Source organism: Hippocampus comes, unplaced genomic scaffold (assembly GCF_001891065.2).
Source record: "Hippocampus comes isolate QL1 unplaced genomic scaffold, H_comes_QL1_v1.1 scaffold207, whole genome shotgun sequence".
NCBI lineage: Eukaryota > Metazoa > Chordata > Actinopteri > Syngnathiformes > Syngnathidae > Hippocampus > Hippocampus comes.
Window position 1 is genome coordinate 500,836 of NW_017805146.1, and position 10,400 is coordinate 511,235.

At 46.0% G+C, this 10,400-nt stretch overlaps 2 protein-coding genes across 3 annotated transcripts in view; one reads left to right on the top strand and one right to left on the bottom strand.

Moving 5' to 3' along the window:
• Nucleotides 1-125: 125 nt before the first annotated feature.
• Nucleotides 126-1,319, top strand: dpm3 (dolichyl-phosphate mannosyltransferase subunit 3, regulatory). Of its 2 annotated transcripts, none has more exons than XM_019867924.1 (2): nucleotides 126-195; nucleotides 407-1,319. In XM_019867924.1, exon 2 carries the CDS (start codon nucleotides 432-434, stop codon nucleotides 714-716), a length of 285 nt encoding a protein of 94 aa, XP_019723483.1. In that variant the 5' UTR covers nucleotides 126-195; nucleotides 407-431; the 3' UTR covers nucleotides 717-1,319. The 2 variants fall into 2 exon arrangements, with proteins under 2 accessions (XP_019723483.1, XP_019723482.1); XM_019867923.1 differs by having other exon boundaries at nucleotides 127-196; nucleotides 399-1,319.
• Nucleotides 1,320-4,765: 3,446 nt separating this feature from the next.
• Nucleotides 4,766-10,400, bottom strand: part of efna1a (ephrin-A1a) — a 23,820-nt gene continuing 18,185 nt past the window's right edge. The window contains exons 2-5 of the mRNA XM_019867895.1: nucleotides 7,188-7,483; nucleotides 6,252-6,317; nucleotides 6,057-6,152; nucleotides 4,766-5,878 (exon numbers count right to left, since the gene is read on the bottom strand). Of these exons, the coding sequence (XP_019723454.1) occupies nucleotides 5,754-5,878; nucleotides 6,057-6,152; nucleotides 6,252-6,317; nucleotides 7,188-7,483 (583 nt within the window). The 3' untranslated portion in view covers nucleotides 4,766-5,753. The remainder of the gene's footprint in view (nucleotides 5,879-6,056; nucleotides 6,153-6,251; nucleotides 6,318-7,187; nucleotides 7,484-10,400) is intronic.

Sequence of the window (10,400 nt, forward strand, 5' to 3'; positions counted from 1 at the left end):
AATAAACCCCATATAATTAAGTGTCCGCTACTGTGTCACGTGTGTGTTTCAGTTTCACGACTTGACTTGACTTGAGAAAAATTGCTTCTGCTGTGTTTTTTCGCGAGCAAGGCTGCACAACTACATTTCCCAGAACAGACCGCGGTAATCTGACGTCATTTACATGCGCTAAACTGAGTTGGCCAAAAGCAGTCGGTACGTACATTTTTGGGGTGATGTCATTGTTGCTGTAGGTACAGGATAATAACATCTTAAGCCACAAATGACGCTCTATTACCATTTATTTCTAACCTGGTGGTTAATATTAGCATTAGTCGCCGTTTAGGAGTTCAAACCTCTAGTTCCGTCGCTATGTTAAAGCTAAGCTAGCCGTACACTCATCTATACCTGCCGTTTGCTTTCTCAGGTCGATTGCGTGTCCTGGTGTCATCATGACCAAACTTATGGAGTGGCTGTTCGGAATCTCGGTGGTGCTGGCCGCTTGGGTGCTGGTCGCGTTCGACCCGTTAGACTTGAGCGTCCCTCACACGTACCGGGAGGTGGCCTGGCCCATGCCGCTCTACCTGCTGGTGTCGTTCGGCTGCTACTCCCTGGCCACGGTGGGCTACCGGGTGGCCACGTTTAACGACTGCCAGGAGGCGGCCCGGGAGCTCCAGGGGCAAATCAAGGCAGCCAAGGAGGACTTGAGGAGTAAAGGCTTGAAGATGTGTAATTGACGGACAACCATCGTTATTTCGCGGTGGAGTGACTGGGAAGTGTACATCTTCAGACTTGCAGTCAACTATGGACTACACTCACACACACACACGAGTAAATAAACGTGTGTGTGTAATAAAAATAAATGAAGAAGCTAAATGGAAAAAGTCAGAATTCCATCATTCAATGGGCTTTTTGCTTTGATGAGTGCAAGAAATCAACTCTACAGCTGTTTGTCTGATGGCAAACCATTTTGCCAATGCTACAGGCAATGGCAAATGCCACGGACAGCTATTGAATATCATCTGTGTCGCTGTGGTAAAACTAAGCAACAGATGATCCTTTGTACGCACACTGTGGATAAACACATGTAGACAGATATAACGATACTCACAGGCGTATATCCTTTGCAAAGACTTACTGAGGCGTTTCGACCGTCTCCACATACAGTATGTCTGTACTGTTCTGCCTCCAGGTGGCCAAGGCAGAAGGAGCAGCAACGATGTCCCGTGAATTGAAGCAAAAATTGTTTCATTCTTTTTATTCCAAGTAACTAGGCCATTGTTGTATGGATACAATATTACAAAGTGTTATTTTTCTGATTAAAAACACATGACATAAAACCTTGGTTGGATTTTTAAAGGGGGACGAACGGATTCATGGCAATTTCTTTCAATGGGGAAATATGACTTAGGATACAATCGAGGTGAGCACAAAAGTAATCTGATGTATGATTGACAAATGGCTAATGGTACCCTGCAGTCACTATACGTCACTGGCATAGAAAGAGTCATTGTTTGTAATAAATACTGTAGATGGCGGACGTGGATAATTTCTTGTGACACGGTGGTTGGGAATCATTGCTCGAGAAGGACTATTGAAAAAACACATTATAACCGCTGTGCATTCTTGCTTGTCAAGTGTTCAACCGCACTTATGTTATGCGCGTATGGGTGCCCTGCGGTTCTGGCAGGAAGCTTGCTCCAATTAAAAGTCTATTTTTCGTCAATTGTTTTTCTTCACCCCAGGTATCTGCATCAGCACGTCTGCATGCGCCGTGTGCAGGTACAGGCTGTCTCCAAGCACAAATGTTCATGGAATGTTACACAATCGCGAAGGCTACTCCCAAAACGGAGTTTATAGCGACGTGCATCGTCATTGTTTCTCCGTTACTTTTAAGTTCAGGTCACCAAAACAATTGCATGGTTATACAATTTGACGTTTAATACATTTGTAAATATACTTACTCGCCAAAAACTGATAATTATAAAAGTCATCGATGTCGATTGACATCAGACGTTGCTCGGCTACAAGTATTGCTGCTTTTTAGCGAAGCATTATAACACAGCCGCTGTTCGATTCGTTAGCCTGTCAATGACGTTTCCCATTATCTGTGAGCATTAAGCTAGCCAACTTTGGGGCAAAGCTATGTGGTTGTTTTAGCTACACAATGTAGGAGAGTGGAGATATGATGGGTCACTTGCACAGTTTGGTATTTAAATCTTCAGCATTTCATTCTCTTTTGTTTTATGTCTTTACGGTAACCTTCACTGTGTCAAATTTAGAGGAAATGATGCGATCTGGTCCTGCTGCACAAACCCATGGAGCGTGGTTAACAGGATGAAACGTACATCATCTGGCAGTTTCCTGCTTTCCCACGCAGCCTTGGTGGGCCGTCGGAGGGAGAAAGTTAGCAGTATACAGTACGTAGCCGCGAGCTAATCTGATTCTGGCAATGAGCGCTTCTTTTGTGCGCAGCCCCCCCCCCCCCGTTGTGCGCGAACAAAAGGCGAGCCAGGGCCAAAGCCGTCATTACGGGCTCCCGTAACTTGGAAAATAAAAACGGTTGGCTATCACACACCAGCAGCACGACCATGTCCGAACTGTACTTCCCCTGCCCTCGCCAACCAAGCTGATGCTGTGGCAGACAGGGTGGAAGGCAACCGGTTATTTATCAGGCAAATATTCCACTGGCCATGGCACGAAAGGCCTTCGCAGACTCGAAATGGCATTGTCGATATTTCATCGGTGCGCTTTGTCATCACTATGAATGCATCCCACTTTGAAGACTTCGATCTGCTCTTTTTTTGTTTGTTTTTTTGACTAGCCTTTAAGCTTTGCAAATTCTACAAAAATAATACAACCGACACGATTCCCTCCAAGCATTTCTTTGTAAACTTCCACCGCGCAGTCATAAAACCTGCTCGAATGATTTTGTTTTAAAGCACACACACACATTGCCACTGTTCAGAGAGGCAACAAAGACAGAACTGAATTCCAAAAGAAATTAGTCGCGATCAGCTTTTTGTTCATATGTTAATCCTGTAAATCTGCCTCCACAAGAATTTACTAGGATTCGGTCCAAATCAGCACCCCCGGCCCCAAACAAACAAATTTATACTTATTTTGGGAGGGGGGGGGGGGTATTCTTTTAAAATCTTGTCATTAATCCTAATGACCTTTTATTAAAAATGTCTATGTGTGTCAAACTAACCCAGTATAGCGCCAACTACTGCCAAGGTGCACTTACTCGATGTCAGATCTATTTTTGCCTTAAATGTCCATTGAGTGGTATCGGCAGCCTCCAGTCGTACCTGATACCAGGTATTGGTCCGATAGCCGCCTTAAAGGATATTTCAGGTATCAGGTACTTCTGGAGGCTGTCGGTACCAGTCAGACATACTTAAGGCAGACTTAAAATAAATAAATCTGACATCGAGTAAGTCCACCTCAGCTGCAGTTGGCGCTATACAGGGTTAGTTTGACACATAGACAAATCATCATCTGCGCCAGATAGAAAGGTCTTTGTTCACTTTCTTTGTCATTGTGTTAAATAAATTATTAGAAGTACCAGTCCTCGAAATGGGTGAGTACTCAAATAGTGAAGAGTCACTCCGGTATCGGTCTGAATAAGCGGTTTGGAAAATGGATCGTTCATGACAAAGACCAGAAAGGTGATTGGACCGATCCCGGCAGTGGACCGAAGATGCCAGACGGGCCCACGTGATGGTGACATTTTTCGTAAGTGTCTCGATGACGTGGCTGCAATAAAATCCAAATGGACAGGTCAAGACAAAAAAAACTAAACAAAAAAAAAAAAACATCTCCGTTCAGTGCAGCCACTCGAAAGAGTGAAATGGTGTTGCTCTCCACTTTGAAAACACAGTGTGGCGGTGAGACTGCGGCACCGGCTTTTGCTGCTACAGCTGTCTTTGCTGTCACGGCCGTAAAAAGAACGGACGACGTGACAACACGACAGCGGTGACAAACAAGTGAGTGAGTGGCTAAAGGTCATGTTTGAGGTCAGACATTGGAGTGGCAAAAGCCAAACTTCTCTGAGGGAAACATTGTCACCAAGGGGTTAGTAACACGCCGAGCACTTGAGCAGACCTCCGCCAAGGCGACAATACAAAAGAGGAAATTCTTCCGGCTTCTTCTTTTCTCAATGAATTGCTTTTTCCTCTTTCTCCTGGTATAAAACAGAGTAGACAGTTGAGTGGACCCACAGTGATGATCCATCTCTAAAAATGGATTTTGTAAGCGTTACAAAAAAATTAAAAAAAATAAAAAGTAACATTTAAAATATTACAAATACACAAATGAAACCATAAAATGACTTGAAATTACAGTCAATGAAAAATATTGAAAACATCAAAAAGTAAATGAAACACAATTTCAAAGAGTTCCCGCAATCAAAAGACGACAAGAAATTCAAATTTAAACAAAGACATCCAACGGGAATATTTCAGAATGGAATAAATACAATTATTATTTTAAAAATGGTTCAAAAACACATTGAAAAATAATATGCGGTAGCTAAAATGTCAGACCTCATCAAGAAATGTGTATTTGAAGCAACATTTTCAATGCTTCTAGTTGGACCTCCAAATGATATTGATGATTTCGATTTGCACAATAAAAGTCACGATCATGATTTTCACCATTTTGAGGAAAATATCAAAATGTCGATTGTTACCATTCTTTACCTCCCTTACTTTATTCTGGTAAAATTTAAAATAAATATACATTTTCGCACGAAACATGAAAAAAAAAAGTCACAACGTATGGTTTTTTTTTGGTTTGACCCAAACTATTTCCTTTTATTCCACATGAAAATTTCACATTAGTCATATCAAACAAGTTTCTGAGTTTTATAGAATCTTTTATGTATTTACATATCATACATTAGTTTTACTTACACATGTACAAAAAGCTGTTTCAGTAAAAACAAACAAACAAAAAAACAACAAAAGACTGCAGTTGTCGTTAAACTGTTGTGCTTTGTCCTTTTGAGTCGGCTAAATAGACTGCGGTGGTAGTTCACGGGTTGATTTTGAGCCGCTTTGTCTTTTTTTTTTTCTTTTTTTTTTTTGGCGGCGGTGAGATGAGATTGAACAAACAGAAGAACCAGCCTCCCCGTGAGATACAAAAACACACATCAAGTCAGTGTTTGCTTTTGACACGAATCCATTTTGTCGCACAACTTCCCCCCTTTCAAACAACACACTCGCTCGCTCGCTCGCGGAACATACAGGAAAGCTCCCAATGCAATGTCATAAATTATCTTCACAGAACGTACAAAAGTTTTTCCGATGGCAATGTGTAATTGTGTGGTTGCCCTGACAACAGTCTGTCAATGCTACATTTGTAAGAAAAAAAAAATCCCCCCACAAAAAAAAAAAAAAAAATTGCTCCAATGCCACAGTTACGGAAAAAAACATCACCACACAAATAGAATGTAAAACTGGCAGGCGGGCAAATGTGGGAGGTTGGGTTTTTTTTTTTTTTTGTATTGGAGGTGGGAGTGGGGCGTCACAAGACGGCGGACGCGACCAATCTTTGGCTCCAAGGGCAGTCGGTTCAATTTGCTATTTGGTAGCATTTGTCCCAATTGCTTGTCCTGTTCATTCGCTCCAACACGAGTCCCATCTATTCTTTGTCCTCCCGACTCGCCCTGTGGCCAGCCACAGAGCTGAGCTCAGGCGGTCAATGGTTTCGTCCCCACAGACTGTCCCTTCATTGTGGTCCCACAAAAAAAAAAAAAAAACAGAGTTGTCTCAGAGCAGCAAGACCAATAGCGAGAATGGAACGAGCAACGACAGGACGGACTGCGACGTCGGCGCCGCCGAACTGGTCCGTACGCTCTTCCGCACCTCAGGGAGGCTGACCACCGGGTCGTCGGCTGCAAGATAGAAGAAGACCAGCAGGACGTTAGCATGCTGCGCTAGCTTTCGTGTGAAACGTCGGCATCATCATCGCGTCGACAAGTTGCATCTTCAAGAGTGACGTGGCCGCTTCAAAGCGTCTGACTTCCTGTTGAATTTCGGACATGAGTTCTGGAGACTTTTGGGTCAGCATACCTGCAGGCAGTCTGTTGGACGGGTTGTGAACCCCACCTCCGGCAACCACGACATCTCCGCTCTTGCCTCCTTTGGCCACCCTGGCCTCCTGTGAGCCTGAGATTCATGGACAGGGAAAAGCGGGGGGGGGAATCAATCAATTATCCCGCCATCCGAGAAGGCCGAGATGAAGCAATTGCGGGCATTCATTCTGACCGTCGGCCGCGACGACGTCCACCCTGAGCCGCAGGCACTCTTCACCGTGATGGTGTAAAGGTTTCGCTGCGGGGACGGTTGGGGATGGAGGGTGAAAAAACACACACACACACACACACACACATGCGTTAGCATCCCAACTAATGCACTTATCCTCTTCTGGCCTCTTAATCCATCGGTGCGTGCGTGCACACCGCGCACGGTCACACAGAGCTTTAGGAGGCCATCTGTGACGAGGCGGAGAGCGCCTTGCCCTGCCTCTTATCTAATTACAGCCGCCGTCGGGGCGACAACCCGACTCCGTGCGTGCGGTTACACTCGGGTGAGCCGACACCCCACTTTTGGGCTTAACGTAACAGCGACAAGTGGGATGTTTGGACTGTGGAGATAGCATCCAGTTAAGCTTACAAAAACTGGAGACTTTTTGAGGTTTGGAAGAGTCCCATCCAGAACCCAAATCTAAATTTGGATGGAAATGTGTGGGGTGTCCTGGAGGGGGGCTGCGCACTCGCACTCCGAGAGCTTTGGAGCAGGCTTTCAAGGAATACAGATAACCCAGCCCCCCCCCCCCCCCCAAGAAAACGCCCTCACACGTTGGCAGATTTGGAGCGTCCCCGGAAACATCGTCCACTTTTCATTTTTATCTAGACAACCCCGCCTATCTTTAAAACTCATCTTAAAACTTCATTTGTTGGCTTTTGAGTCAGTGTGAGACTTGATTTGGATCGGAATTCTTTTTTGCTGCGTGTACAGCACTTTGTAGACCGTGGTGGTTGCTTTAAAGTGCTCTAGAAATACAGCGGAGTTGAGGAGAAAAAACATTTTTTTGAATTTCTGTTGTGAAAAACGTTTCAAAATGATTTTGGAGGTTTGAATGTCCAAAAAAAAAAAAAAAATGAACAGAATTCACTTTCACAAACACAAAACGGCCCTTACAGATATAATAGTAGCTTCCTCCTTGGCGGAACTCCTTCCCGAGGGTGAACGGCGTGAAGCGCTGGAACTTTTCGGAGAACTTCTCGGGGCCGTGCGGCGCGAACGGGTGGCCGCACTCCCACCGCATCTGGTCGTACGACTGCGGCTTGCACGACTCGTAGTCTTCGCGCTCCACCATGTAGAGCACGTAGCGCTCGGCGTCCAGCAGCGGCACCTCGCCCTGTGGGTAATGGGGGCACACGATGTCCAGGTAGTCGTTGAGCCGCACCTCCACCGCGTAGTCGCTCCATCGAAACCTGGACAGCAACAGGGAGAACCATCGAATAACATCCAGCTTCAGGTCCGTCTACAAGTACGCTCTTTGTTCTCACGAGTAAGACAAATCGACCGGTATTTCCAAGTCACTTCACTCAAACAATGCTAGCGGGACAACGGCGTCGTACCCGTGACTTTTTTTAAACCCCCGAAGAAGCTCGCAATAGCAGCAAAGTACGTAGGATCATTAGGTATCAACACCATGCTTCTACCATGTACATAATCATACAGCAAGCCCGTGTTACATAAACCAATGTAGTAGTCAACCATTACCTTTAAATAAGAGTCGTCAAGAGTAGTTTTAGCTAGCATGCGTGCCTAAATAACATCAGATTAAATAACTAAATAACATGATCAGGTTCGTGCTCGAATCATGCTTTTGATACTTCTTTCGAACTTTACCGTGGCTCCAACTGTTGTGTGAGAATTGACCACCGGGGGCAGTATGGTACAGTCAAGACACAAATGAAGAGTTTCACACGTATTGTCAAATGTAAGCTGCAGACAGAGTTGCTGGTGTCCAGACATCCTTTGCTTAGACGAGAACAACACCGCCACATCGATGCGACTTTGTTTGCCTGATGTCTGAGCGTTAAGCTAGCATACCGTAGCATTCTAGTCGCCACCGAAGAAGCGTTAACCCGTTGTCAAGGTCCAAACACTCCACGTCTCCTGCCTCGCTCCCAACGGGGAAGGCGAGAGGACCAAGAGTCAGACCGTCTGCCTCCCCGCGACCCCTCCGCCCGCTTTTACGACGTCGACTCGGCTTCCTGCCTCAAAAGGAGTCGTCGCGTGGACCGCGCGTAAGGTAAAACCATTTTTGCTCGGGCCGCGAGAGCATTTAGCGGCGTGCCGCAGAGATCCGACGTGTTTATCTGCATGGATTTGTCACAGGAGGGATTTGGAGCTTCCTCCTTCGCGTTGACGGCGCTTTCCTCCCACGGCCCGTCATCTGTCAGTGGCGAGGAAGTGGAGCCTCGCGCTCTTCCCGGTGAGCCCCATCTCTCAACAGCCTCCGGCAGTAGCCGCCACCATTAACACACAATGAACCCCTCACATGCGCACGCCCCTCTCCACGCTCCCTTGTCGAGCAATTCCTCTCGGTTTACCGTCTTCCTACTGTACTGGATCACCAGGAGGTCCCCGAGGGTGGCGGGATTGGACAGACTTGAAATATTTACACGACACGCACCGGGAATGGGAAACCGAGATGGGTTTTTGTTGCTCTTGCGATGAATACGTGTGGGCCGGCTTGTCAACGCTCGGGCAGGAGGGCGATTGAATCACCTCTCGAGATCTGCAAGGGCTTTTTGGGGACTTGAATGAAGCGGGGGGGGGGGTTGTGGAAGCGAGAGCCCGAGAGAACATCTGATCCAGACCGCCGTCAAGTCTGAAAAGAAGCCTCAAATAAACTCTCGCAAAAGTCCAAGCTTCTATTGCTAGGAGGACCATATGGAAGTTTTCTGTTTCTCCCTAACTTTGATCTTTACCCTTCCAATCTTGACCTCTGTCGATGTCATATTTTTTTCATCATTCCTAAAGGGGTCCCTGAAATCTTCATTGCTTTACTATCTTTGTTACTTAGTTACAGCTACAATACCTAAATAACAGTACTTAAGTAACTAGTAACTTAGTGCCCAGTGCAGGTGACGTTTTATTGAAAGCCTGTCCAGTTATGAAGTTACACTCGGCTTTTCATGACAATGTATTTATTTTTTGCTTACTTTAGCGTTTTAGTAACTTCGTGACAGATGTGAAATTCTTACTGGTAACTTCGTCCCTAATAATCTGAAAACAAAAGTAACTGTAGCCAAGTAGCTGGTGCGGATTACGTTTCAAGTCATTCCAATGATTGAGCTGCAGTTACGTCACCGCAGTTACAAAATAGCCAAAGTAAAGAAGTTCTTGAATGTAGTAACTGCCATGAAGTCAATGTAACTCGGCAAGCAAGGTAGTAAAGCAAATTCAGCAAAAATGAAATGTCAGGAACAGTTAAAGTTTATGAAGAGGTACTTTTAAAGGTGTGTGCTGACCACCAGTTAACACGAGTTTGAATGTGGCGGGTTCATTCGAAAGATTGTCAAATTTGTCTTTGCCGTTCTTTCATGACAAGCAGCCACCCTTTCAGAAACATGCTTTTTCTTGCCTGATGTTTATTCTGTCCCTCTTGACCCTCGTACAATGTCCAAGGTGCCAGCCTTACGCAACACGCTCCAGATGCCTGGACGGGCCATCAAAACGCACACGGCTCCGATGTCTCGTGAGCTTGTATTTTTTTTTTTTGTTTAGTTGCCAGGGGTCTCCCGGGGGTGCCCCCTTGGCGAACAAGCACAGACGGTGTGGCTCCAACCGGCGCTCGGGGGATGGGATGGAGGGGGCAGGACTTACAATTCCTTCCAGCCGCTTGACTGTGCTCCCTTCACGCCCGATGACCAGATTAGCTGGCTGGAGACTCGGGCGAGTTGATGATAGGTGCAGCAAACTTAAGACGGGATGCTGTAATGATCTTTTTCACTTGGGCCTCGGCCTCCTCGCCACTTATCCGCCGCGCTCTGTTTACCCGATGGGAGTGTTTTGACCGCCGATGCTTTCAATCCCAGTTGAATCGATAACGCCATTGAGCAAACACTCTTGTCTGCTCTCCGCCTGACAAGGTTATCAAAACCCCCGCCCCGCCCCGCAGCCCCGCAAATGCCAAACACAAACAAACAAACCCCCCCTTCTTCCTTTGCCATGCCTGGTTTCCAACCGGCTGCAGCATGGTCCCAATGTGTTGGTCCAAAGAAGGGTGCAATTAAAAGACCAAAAAACAAAAAAAAAAAAAGCTCAACTTGTGTTTCTGTGTTCATGACCCATCGTGTCACTCCGGAGTCGCCCAAACGCTTCCAGTCAATGCTG

Bases quoted from the DNA above. Each gene is read 5' to 3' on its own strand.
- dpm3 (XM_019867924.1), top strand. From the start codon at position 432: ATGACCAAACTTATGGAGTGGCTGTTCGGAATCTCGGTGGTGCTGGCC.